General features: G+C 37.5%; 2 protein-coding genes and 2 long non-coding RNA genes across 6 annotated transcripts; 3 read left to right on the forward strand and 1 right to left on the reverse strand.

The window, feature by feature from the left end:
• The first annotated feature begins 30 nt into the window (after positions 1-30).
• Positions 31-1,878, forward strand: LOC118513124. Its single transcript, XR_004906414.1, has 2 exons — positions 31-408; positions 564-1,878. It is a non-coding gene; the product is annotated as an uncharacterized LOC118513124 (long non-coding RNA).
• A 217-nt stretch (positions 1,879-2,095) lies between these two features.
• LOC118513168 lies at positions 2,096-2,711 on the forward strand. The gene is made up of 2 exons (XR_004906425.1): positions 2,096-2,174; positions 2,247-2,711. It is a non-coding gene; the product is annotated as an uncharacterized LOC118513168 (long non-coding RNA).
• A 1,814-nt stretch (positions 2,712-4,525) lies between these two features.
• On the forward strand, positions 4,526-7,565 carry LOC118512744 (surfeit locus protein 4 homolog). 3 transcript variants are annotated; one of them, XM_036057642.1, is made up of 4 exons: positions 4,526-4,748; positions 4,845-4,962; positions 5,023-5,102; positions 5,801-7,565. In XM_036057642.1, the coding sequence occupies exons 3-4, from the start codon at positions 5,052-5,054 to the stop codon at positions 6,560-6,562; spliced, it is 813 nt and encodes a 270-aa protein (XP_035913535.1). In that variant the 5' UTR covers positions 4,526-4,748; positions 4,845-4,962; positions 5,023-5,051; the 3' UTR covers positions 6,563-7,565. The 3 variants fall into 3 exon arrangements, with proteins under 3 accessions (XP_035913535.1, XP_035913527.1, XP_035913543.1); XM_036057634.1 differs by having other exon boundaries at positions 4,845-4,952; XM_036057650.1 differs by lacking the exon at positions 4,845-4,962.
• Positions 7,566-7,663: 98 nt separating this feature from the next.
• On the reverse strand, positions 7,664-11,595 carry LOC118512257 (TATA element modulatory factor-like). The gene is made up of 3 exons (XM_036056424.1): positions 11,209-11,595; positions 8,273-11,142; positions 7,664-8,209 (listed from the first exon to the last, which is right to left on the reverse strand). Exons 1-3 carry the CDS (start codon positions 11,471-11,473, stop codon positions 7,961-7,963), a joined length of 3,384 nt encoding a protein of 1,127 aa, XP_035912317.1. The 5' UTR covers positions 11,474-11,595; the 3' UTR covers positions 7,664-7,960.
• Positions 11,596-12,083: the final 488 nt, after the last annotated feature.

Consider the following 12,083-nt stretch of genomic DNA (forward strand, 5'->3'; position numbering starts at 1 on the left):
CGAGCCCTGTATCTTTGATCGCTGATTTTTGGTCTGGCTGCTCATGGAGAAGGGGTAAGAGTTCATGCGTGATTTGATTAGAAGAGAGGGAGAGGTTGACAAAGCCGATCGTCTTCGTTCTATCTTCTCCGCCAATAAATGTTGCGGAAAATTTTATTCGGTTTCAAGTCGTGCGATTTGTTTTGAGCAATTTGTGCAGGCAGTGTTTTCGTCAATAAGAAAGGATGCTGCGGATCTTTCGATCGTCATAGGGATCGGCTCAGGATATGCCTTCAAATACCGTTACTACATTAACCTTCACGACGACCATGTTCCGGACATAAATGGGGACGACACTGGAGCATTTCTTTGCCTGGTTCAGCTGGGCAATATGTACGTGATGCATTGCGCTCGTTCATGTTTTTATTGGTAAGTAAAAGCCGTAATTTTATAACCTATATAATACCTCTTCTGACCATACGGCGTCAAGCCGTCATAATCGAAAATAAATAAATAAATAAATAATACCTCTTCTGTATTAACATGTAAAGTAACCATTTTATATTTACATCTTGTATTTCTAGCACCTAACACTATCGCACTGAGCGGTCGGGATGGGCCTCCGGCTCGAAGGGATCATCGAGTACAAACACCAAATGGTTGGCCCTTGTACACTTTTTCACCTTATATAAAGAACTTTGTAGTAAGGAAGCTCCTCACTCCTCTTCAAACCTCTGAAACGGTATACAATCGACACCAACAGGAGATCGACTACACTGTGTGAACCATCTTGTCCAGTGCAACCAGGCAACAAAACATTCCTCTTCAGCAACAGCACCATCATAATCCGTGCTAGAAGCAACTCCAACTTGTTGTCGGGAGACTAAAAGATGCAAAATTGATTTAAAAAAAAAAGCAAACAAATTTGTGTAGAATGATGATTGATCAAACTTACTGTTAATGGAAGGCACTTTATACACAGAAGGACGGCAGGAAGAACTGAACGGAAAAAGAACACCCAATGCTGATTGCTGACAAGCCGCCGGTAACGTAATGACCAATTTGGAATCCGTGATCGAGCAGAGTCAGTGTTTAAGGCCAAGCACGTCTCCGGCATATGATATGCATTCTCCGATACCCATGGCCAGGTTCTCCTACGAGATACAGCGTGGGCTCACCCGCTAACTGTAAATGCACAATCCGTTGATATCCTCCTCACCTCATAGTTATCGTGATCCTTTTCCCGCTCCGTCTTCCGTGCCAACACCTCCCAACGTTCACCATGGCGCTGCAGAACTAAAAGGCAAAAAACTATAAGCCAGATATCTGGGATAAAAGCATATAATTATATTTACCTGATTAGATGCACTCATCGACTTTGTAGAGCAAACAGATTTTTGAATCTGAAAAATAAGAAAAGTTCAACCAATACAAGCCATTCCAGTGTCTAGTACGACTGTAGCATTGCTTTTTTTTTCTTCTTAACTACACCATGATCTGCTACGCGCAAGCGTACCACGCTCCAATTTATATTACGTGTACTTCATTCCTGCTCTGAGCAAGTCTGGTGGTTCAGTCTTCAGGCTGTGGTATACATGCACACGGCATTCTGTTTCTAATCTTACTCTTACTCACCCGTTTCAGCACAATGAAAAAGTTTCACACGCACAGATCACAGCTGATAAACAACACACTCGACGCCCACCCCCTCCCTCCAACCTTGCAGCGAAAGTTCCGTTGTTACACACAAACATAATACCACCACACAACGCGAAGAGTCTACGGACATGTAGAGAAGCAAAGCAAAATCAAGAGAGAAAAGAGCAAATACAGGAATAGAGGAACTCCCGAAAACACATGACGAGACACGACAATACACAATATATTGACAAAAAGTTATCCTCGAATCTTTGTTTACATTTTGCATGGCTATCCTCGAAAAATTTATCGAAACATAGCTTTTTCGAGTATAGTGAACTTTTGTTTATTTACATTCGATGAACATGGTTCCGGTTCATTTTATGACAGGGTTCATGCAAAATGTAATCAAACAGAATCAAGACAAAAACAAATTATCCTCGAAATAATTTGGAATTTCGTAAATCTTTTCGAGGAAATTTCGTTAACGAATGTATTTACCAAAACATTTACGAAAACAGGGGGAACAGATAACTTGGGGGTGCATATTGCGTGGTGTAGGTTTTGTTGTTTATCAAAGCGCATTTTTGACTTAATTAACTATGATCTTGTTTTTCAATTTGTTGTAGTGAAATGTCACACGAAAATAAGGCACGTTACTTGAAATAAAGTGGTTTTTTTATAGAAGGAAAAGGCAATTAGCAGCACTCAGGGAACAGTGCGATTCTGTAGGAGTGTCAACCTTTGACCACACTGTTCATGGGAAGTTTTAGTCCTTCTTCTATTTTTCCTCTAGGATTAGATGAAATTGTGATTCATGTGCTGATATTCTCATTAATTTTTAGATGTGGTAAATGTGGCAGAAGTGGTTGAATCTGCCATCGACGTGGAAGACCATATCGCTTCTTCTTCTAGTTCTAGTCGGTGAAAATTACCATGAAATGTAGGTATTGATTTTTATTCTTTCGACGGTGTCTTGCCCGCGCAACGTATGTAAGAAGGAGAAAAAGCATAGCTTCGATGTGTTCGATTGTTGTGTCAAAAAACTTATCGAAAGTCAACGAATAAAAGTCTAAAAAATTTTGAACGAATAATTTTAATTGTTGATTTATTTCATTTCAAAAGTGGTGGGTTGAAACTTTTCAAAACTCCGCTGAAAATTTTCAGGACCGTGAATGAAACATTTAATATTTATGGTTTGTTTGTTATAATTATGGCCCGCTTTTTTTTCATCCACGAAGTCTGTTAATTACTGCTGTAAGTATATATATAAGTCTACATATACGACTTCGTATATAGGTCGTAGTAAGGTCAGATATCGCTTTTTGGTTATGTGGGACGTAACCCGATGTATGCGGGCAAAGTGAGTTGAGAGGAGATGTCGGAATAGCGATTTCTCGGTCGGACATCTTGAAAAAAAATTGACGTTTAGTTGACTGAAATGTAAACAAGCTGCGGTCAAGCATTCTTTGTTGGTCAAGCGAGCTCTAGCATACATTGATGAAGCTCGATCTGCTGTCCTCTTGATGGAAATTAATCATTAATGTGTTTAATCGAACATACAACACTCACAATCCCAATAGATAGTGACCAAGACGGAGCACGGTGATGCACAAAACGATTCCGTCAAATCCAGTACGGCTTTATTCGTTCTGCACAAACTTCATGAACAGCTGCACCCATTCCGCGTGCGAGATATCCAGCATGTATCTGGATTCTATTTTTTGCTTGCAGATTGGCAAAAAAGTGGAACGATCTTATATCTCGGATCAACCAATAGTTCGGGGATGCAAGCCGGCACCGCCTGTGACGCCAATACAGTCAAAGCTACTCTGTCCATATAGGCGCTGAATCGTTACCACCTCAAACAGTAATAAATATAATACAGAATCACCTCAGATAGAACTGACATGCTACAATCCAGATTTCTTCACTTGATCTAAGCTTTCCGAACGATATTGAACAGCAAAATAGAAGAAAACAAATCATAAAATAATGTTATTGCGTCGAGAATAATAAACAACACATATAACCAGCTGATTCGATGCGGTCAAGTAAACGACAAACTGGTGCTGGTCTTCTACTTCTTTCCATGTGTCAAAACGGGCTTTTTACGACACCTCCTCTCAACTCACTTTGGTACCAACTATAACAATATTAATGAACACGGTTTTTGATACAAACCATAAAACTAAGGAATAAACAAAAGAATGTTATAAAACCGTACGTAATAAATTAATAAGTTGGTATTTAAATTAGTTTCTGATGGATTTTTAACTTATTTTCAATAAGAAATATGATTAAAAAGCTAGTGAACTCGTCAACCTAGTAGTGTAAATAGACTTTGACTATTTTATTAAAATAGAGCTGCACGTTCGCGTGTCGATTGCAGGCTGGGTAAGTAGCCCTCAAGCAGCACGATAGATCGATTTCATTATTTTTGGCTATTTGGGCGGGAACGTCTTGTATGTTATAAGCCCGACTGCCACCCCTAGTGCGACCGAAAATTATAACGTAGCCCTTGTAAGCCAAAATTAATGGTCAAGATAGGGGGAGGCGGTTTTAATCGAAAAGTAAGCTATATTTTATTCGTCTTTATTAATCCATTTTTGACTACACTGAAAGCACACTATGCAGCTTTCGTAACGAGTACAGCGCATTGCATACATTTAGTTTTATATCTTATAGTGCTTAACAAATTTCGTCAAGGGGGTAGGGGGCTTCTCGAGTCTTTTACCAGAAATACTAATTTATTCATTTATTTAGCCGGTAAATTAAGGGTAAATTAAGGGTAATATAAGATTATTTTTCTCACCAGGCTGTGGTAATTATGACTTCTGGGAGTGTAGCCGTGGACTTAGTTTTTTAGCTGTTTTCGGGGAACGTCAAAAACTGTTTATAATCTGCTACAACTGCAATAATTACACATCAACACTCTTTTGGCCACACATCCCTATCCGCAATTCTCGTTTTTTCTACTAAAGTTCGTGCAACTTAAGCATTAGCGGAGATTTGTTCATACCGCGTTTTAATTTAATTTCAATCTTTTGGTTTGTACACAAATAGAAAAGGTTTTCATGTAATGCACGTCTGTTCTTAGGCTTGGTTCTCGTTATTTTTGCCTCGTGTTGGTAAGTTACACATACATCTGAAACATGAAATAACCAGATATGTTCATATTGCTGTTGCAATGCGTTAATATGTTTTCCGGATTTCTTCCAATATAGCCCCAAAACTAACTTATGCTGGTAAAATTCAATAGAATAGCTTCTTTATACAAGGATCGATCATCTTCAAACTCATTGGCGTTGTTTCGTGCTATATCATCAACAAAAGTAATTGATTGTCAGTCTACATTCGTAGCCTTTCCATAACTGATCTCTAATTGTATTTTTTTTATTAAAGGAATATTTATAGCTTAACGACCATCAACTATGAATATACCCAATCAATATCTAGAAAAAACAGAAGAAGTTGCTGATCAGGTATGTTTTGTATGATCTACTATAAAACTAGAAGAATAGCAATTCCAACATATTTTGACAACGTCATCATCGTAGTTTTAACATAATGCTAGGTACCTAATATTTGCATTCTGTATTTGTTCGATAAAAGAAAACCAGGTCTAAAAATCCTTGATTTTTGATATTCAATAGAAATACGGGAATCGTTTTCGTATCCTGTTACGGTTAAATTAATTCAAGCTAGCCAGCAATAGTAGACAGCGCGCTTTTTAGACTGCAATGCCAAACAAAGAAAATTCAACGAACCAAATACGAAATAAAAAAAAGGTCTGGCATACTTAAAATGATTTAATATATGAGTGAGGTACTTAAATAATATGTGTTGCAGTGTGGAAACAATATTGAATATATTTTTAATACATACAATATTGTTGTGACTGTTTATCTTCATACACCATCAAATCTAGCATTAGGAAGAATTTAAGTATATTGTTATTGCTATTTTTTCTGACAAAACAGAACAGCTTTGCCGTACTGCTACTTTATTGTTAATTTTCTCATGCTCTTTTATCAGGCCATATACTTAATTTAACAATATGGAATCGCTTTTTATTTTGAACTTGTTTTAAATCTGATTATATTAGCTGAATATACGCTTTAATGTTGGTTACTTGTTGAACGGTAAGAAAAAGTTTACTCTACTTTTTTCTATATTTTAGGTAATAAGAAAGGGAAAATATGTCCTACCACACGTCGCGCGATTGTGCCTGATAGCAACATTTCTGGAGGATGGTATCCGCATGTGGGTGCAATGGAATGAACAACGTGAATATATGGATATGAACTGGGGATGTGGCAAATTTTTGGCCACGACTTTCGTTCTTATCAATCTATTAGGGCAGATAGGAGGTTGTGTCATGGTGTTAGGACGTTTGAAAGTGAGCATCGCTTGTTGGATATTGTTTGGCATAGTCGTTCTGCAAACCATCGCGTATTCGGTCCTGTGGGATATACAGTTCCTGTTACGTAATCTTGCCCTTATTGGCGCTCTTCTACTCGTTCTTGCGGAATCCCGGGGAGAAGCACGATCACTTTTCGCAGGCGTTCCATCGCTCGGAGAGAACAAACCGAAGAGTTTCATGCAGCTGGCCGGGCGTGTTCTTCTTGCTTTCATGTTCATTACACTAATACGCTTTGAATTAAGTTTCTTGCAAATCCTACAAGATATCGTCGGATCCATATTAATGGTTTTAGTAACGATTGGTTATAAAACTAAGCTCTCATCTCTTATTTTAGTTGCATTGTTAACAATCCTAAATCTTTACCATAATGCATGGTGGACCATACCAGCATATAAACCTCTGCGCGATTTTTTGAAGTACGATTTCTTTCAGACGCTCTCTGTCATTGGTGGCTTATTAATGATTGTCTCGCTCGGGCCGGGTGGCGTTTCGATGGATGAGCATAAAAAAAAATGGTAAACAGACACACGTACACTTTAGCAGGAAACCAATAGCATCAATTTGAATTACATCTTCTGCTGCTCTGATAATATTATTTCTGTATTGAAGTTCACAGACGGAAGACAAAACATTAAATATTTTTTGTTGGATTATAATCATTCCTATAAAAAAATAAAAACAAAAAAGCTTGTTTTTATGCGTAAGTGTAAATGACAGTAAACGCATAATTTTTGACTTGAAAAAACTGTTTTGTTTTGCGAATTTCCTTAATTGAATTGCTATCATAAGGAAAACACTTAAACTGCGTTTGAAAAACGAACTCTAATAAAACAAACATTATATTATCAAATTGATGGCTAGATAGTTCCATGGCTCATGAAATGCATCAGAACATGACTTCATAGTTAACCATGCGAGTATCAAACTTCACATTTATGATGTATTTTCGTAAGCACAAATCAACACACAGTTTTAAATAATGAATAATTTCTCTCCGGGATCGGCATTTTGTTAATTTTATTCATGTGTAGTAAACAAACTAAGATTGTGATTGTCAACTTGATTGAATAAAGAGATACAAAATACAAGTATAGTAATAAAGAGCAATATTTTAGTTACTGCTCTCACTTTACCGGTAAATTTCTAATGAATTTCAAGTTTACGTTGCATCGAGTTTAGATACCCTTACCCTTCGCATGGTACGAGATAACAAATCTTACTGAAATGATATAGTTTAATGCACCATGCACCAATGTTCCATCCCGCAAAAATAAGCAATAACGTAATAATTTTTAATGACACTTAAAAGTAACCCATTGGGGTTTAAATCGGTACTGTATACCCAACCCACTTAAAAACAAAACGCATCAACAGTTTATTTCATGTTTTCTTAATTGTAATATTTTTTTTTAAATAACAGCTCAAGGTGATCTTGTGCAGATCTGGTTTCAGTGCCGGTTTTCACACGACAGGACCGGAAATAAATTCCCCTTCGGAACGTCCCCCCGAAGCAACGACTGACTTTCTGGCTACGTGGTATCAATAATTCTAGTAAGCCAGCCATGACCTAGAAGGTCGTAAAACCAAGAAGACGAATATGCGTAAAATGAACAGAAACTCTTAAGATTTTATACTTGTTTATTTTGACTAAGAAATTGCTTTGAAGCTACAAAGAAAAATTACACATCTTTTAATCTCAATTGCAGCTGTATTTCACGAACATTTGAACATTAAGTCATGGTATACTATATCTTTTAATGTAATTTACACAAATTTTTCATGTATTGTTGTTAACGATTGTTAATCCACGCTTGGGCAAAACTGCCATGAATAAAGACGAGTAAGGACAAGATTTAAAATTATCTCTATAAGTAAAAACAATCATTTTAAAATAAAGGAATGAAGAATTTTTTCAACTCAGCAATTGTTCCCAGGTGATGATAATAGTGAAGAGTGATGGCTCATAGAAGCAATTAAATCACGCTGTCGTTGGAGCAGATCATCGATCTGTATTTTATACATTTCTTTTACGTCTGCCAGGTCAAGCTGCAATTCTTCAGTTTTTTCTACTGATTCTCCGTACATTTGTAGCAGTGCATCGTACCGATTTTGCAAATCTTTATGTTCCGCCTCCAAACGGATGCTCCGCTCAAAACGTTCCCGAACCTGCGTAGGATGAAAAAATGTGATTAAAAATGCATTCGTAAAATATCTTCCAATTAGACATACATTGTCTAGTTCCATTGTAAGATTTGAAATTTCCGAACTAAGTATATTGCGTTCTTGTTGAAATCGAGAAACTTCCCATTGCAGTTGGTACACCTCGCCATCCCGTTGCTTTAGCGTTGATTGTAAAGTTTCCAAGAGTGATGTATTGTTGAACATTATTGATAAATTATAACCGACATCACTTAAACTATCAGCAGGTGCTGTATTCTTTCCAACGGAGTTTACACCGAGGTTATCCTCGGATGCATTCCATGGAATACTGTTAAGTGATTCAGGCAGAGATAGGTTTCCAATGCTATGAGTAGGCGAGATTCCTGAAAGTCTCGTGTCAAATTCAGTCAGTAACGTAGTATTAATATCTACTTGTAATTTCATATCATTAGGAATTTCTAGTATTTTGTTTTCGCAAGATGTAGGTTTATCTATACAATCGCTATTTGATAACGATGATGCTCGTTGGAATTCAGAAGTTTTGTAATTTTGTAAACTTTCATGTTCTGTCAAACTTTTTTGATATTTCCGTTCAAGATTTTCAGTTTCTTGAGTTTTCTGTTTTATGTTTATCAATGTTTCTTCCGTTTGGACAAGGGCAGCTGTTAAACGCTCTTCTAGAGTAGTGATACGATCCTGCATTGTAGTTATCATATTTTTTTGTGCCGCTTCTTTCTCGGTAATAATCTTGACTCGTTCTAAAGTTTCTACCAATTGTTGTGTAAAAGAAGTATCTCGTTGTTCCCAAAGTCTTTCTTTATGCCTTATAATGCACTGCAGTGATTCAAGTTGCTTCATCAATGGTGCTGTTAGAAGAACAGATGCATTTTTTTCTTCTTCAGCTCGAGTTTCTGATGCTTCTAAACGTCGCAAAAGTTCAACATGTTCATTCTTCACACGAATCAACCGTTGCCCGTTATCATGCTCGGATCGGCGTAGTTGTCCACGTAACTCTTCTATCTGATCCATAAGCATTTTATTTGTTTTTTGAAAAGATTGAAAATCTGATTCACAATTTTGTAGCTTAGTCAAGCGATTCTGTAAATCTTCACATAATTCTGCCTTTTCATTAAGCTCTTTACGAGCAAATTCGAAAGACTTGCGGAGACTTTCATATTTTTGTGTTTGATCATCTAAATTGCTGTTGAGAGTAGCACATTCACGTTCTAGTTTACTCTTTTCAGATGTTAATTTGTGCACGGCCACTATTTGTGCATGCTCAACTTCATCCTTTGCTGATAACGACCGCTTCAGTCGTTCCGTCTCTTGGGTTAATTCGTTAATTTCATTGCACTGTCTTCTTATTAACGCATCACTTTCCTTTTCTTTTACGCGTAATTTTTTTATTATGTTTGAGTGTTGCAATATTTGTTTCGATAGACTTTCACCTTCCTTTTGTAGTTCATTTATCATAAAATCACGCTCGACTAATGCTTTCTCCATATCGCTTTTGGCAACTTTTTCTTGGGCCTCTGCTATAAGGGCTTCAAGTTTGCCTTTAAGATCCTCTTTCTCTCGAATCGATTGCTGAAACTTTCGCTCTAATGCAGATAGTCGTTGCATATATCCATCTAGATCAGATGCTCCCTCACGCTTAGCTTTATTTTCAAGCTGAGCAGTCAACTGAACAATTTGTTCATTAAGTTCTGCGTTTTGTCTCCCAAGTTCCACCAACCGATAATCTCGTTGTTCAAGCTTTTCTGATACCTCTACTAATCGTCGCATCAGGCGTTCCGTTTCAGACAAATGTACCGAATCGTCACTATTACCACTATTCATTGAAATTTCAGATGATTCGCGCGTATGTCCACGTCGTTTTTTAGTGAGAAGCATATCAAAATTTGCACTTTTTCCATCGGTAATTTTCATTGGACTTGTACGATATACACCACTATGAGTACTACTCGAATCGCCTCCATTCGGACTGGAGATAATTTCTATATCTGACGAAGTGGTTGTTTCAATCTCATCATCACCTAAACTCTGAAATAAACTTTGACTGCCTCCTGGACCAACTGGGGATCCAAAAACTGTATCAGAAAATTTCGCAGAATATTCAATTTTTTCAGTGGCATTTTTTGTAGTTAAATGATCTGATGTATCGTTGCTTCCAGGCTTTATTTCCACAAAACTGTGCGCCATGTCAGATGTTTGTGTTTGCAATTCTATACTTTCATAGCTTTGATCCAATTCCTCTTCTGGTTTCGTTGCTTGTTTCAAATGAAATCCATCGCCAGAATATTTATAGTGGTATATTTCCGTAACAGGCCTTTCAACTGAATAACTTGTAGTAAGTTCCGAAACAATATGTATATTGTTAGATGATGATCTCGAAGGAACAACCACATCTTTACTTTCTTCTACCGATTTCTTTAGTGCTTTACAACCATCATTTATGAAGTTTACGGACGGAGCACTGGACACTGAATACTTATGCTTACTGCGGCTTGGTGCCACCGTAATTGGTAATAGCTCTGTTTCCAGAATAGTTATCGGCTGTTCCGCCAACGTGTTGGCAATACAATCATCTACGACACTAATTTCATCTTCGTTTTTTTCACCATGCTTTGGTAATTCATTGCATACTGTTGTAGAATCAGGCACGGTTCTGATGATACCAAGAACGTCAACTGATTCAGATTCTTCATCGTCTTGTATCATGACCAAAGAAGACGATCGTTGGCTGAGCGACGTGACGGTTGAACCGGAAATCGTAACAGGCGTAAGCACCTCTATTGATTCAGAACTATCTACTTCAGCACCCGGCAAATCTACAATATTTTCATTTTTCGATTTTTCAAAACTCCTCAAGGGCTTTAAGCTGGATGGTGGTTTAGTAACGGTGCTAGAATTGTTTATTGGTTGGTCAAAAAACGAATCTGTAAAAAAAAAAACCAAAGGCTAGAAGCATTATTGTTATCACGCATATATGTTCAATGGCTTACCGTCACAAGCCTCAAAAGACGCATTTAACGTGTTGGAGCTTATTGTGTTGTTGATTGCAACCGAGGGAGGGGTAGAAAAGTCGGGCAGGGTTATGCTGTTTCTTACCATTTCATTAACACTTTTTCCTGCAGGTTCGTTTGATACATTAAAAATTGCCGTTTCATCTTCATCTTTGATATCAAGCGCTTTATCAATCTGTTTTTGAGCTTCTTTCAACGCATTTTTGGCTAAATTGGCTATGCCTGTTGTATCAAACCAGCTCATTTTGTCTCGGTTTAGTGCAATGCGTGATTTACACTCTTCGATTCAGTGCATGTTATTCTATCTCATCACACAACCTAATTTTCTGTTGAATAATCAGCACGACACGTCAAGGGGTATCTGTCAAAATGGCATATATCGAGTTTACATTACTTACAATATCATTGATTGTTTACTTTCTGGTCACACGGAAATCGCGCGCGCTCGATCAAGGTTTATGGAAATAGGAGGAAGCCTCACTTGCCCAAGGTGTATATATTTAGAAGGTGATTTTTTGTCGATTTGACAGCCCACCATTTTATTCGAGATATTTCGAAGTTTGTTTACAATATCATATGGTATGGGGCTACCATCACGAACAAACAGCCTCGATTCTCAGTCCCTTGAGCAATTTCGCTAGTTTATGGGTCATCTTCGCATATCACATGTAGTCCCACAGAGGATTGAAAACATTTGGTTGCATTTTTCTTAAAAAAATCGCAAGTGATACCACCACCGGCGCTTTCTCCAACGCTTGCATCACTCTTATCAAAACCCTTCCCCTCGATGACCAGAGAACTGTTTTGTCAGGTCGAGAAATGTCAATTTGCTCTAAACAACTCTACCTCCTATA

This window comes from Anopheles stephensi, chromosome X (genome assembly GCF_013141755.1).
Source record: "Anopheles stephensi strain Indian chromosome X, UCI_ANSTEP_V1.0, whole genome shotgun sequence".
Classification (NCBI taxonomy): domain Eukaryota; kingdom Metazoa; phylum Arthropoda; class Insecta; order Diptera; family Culicidae; genus Anopheles; species Anopheles stephensi.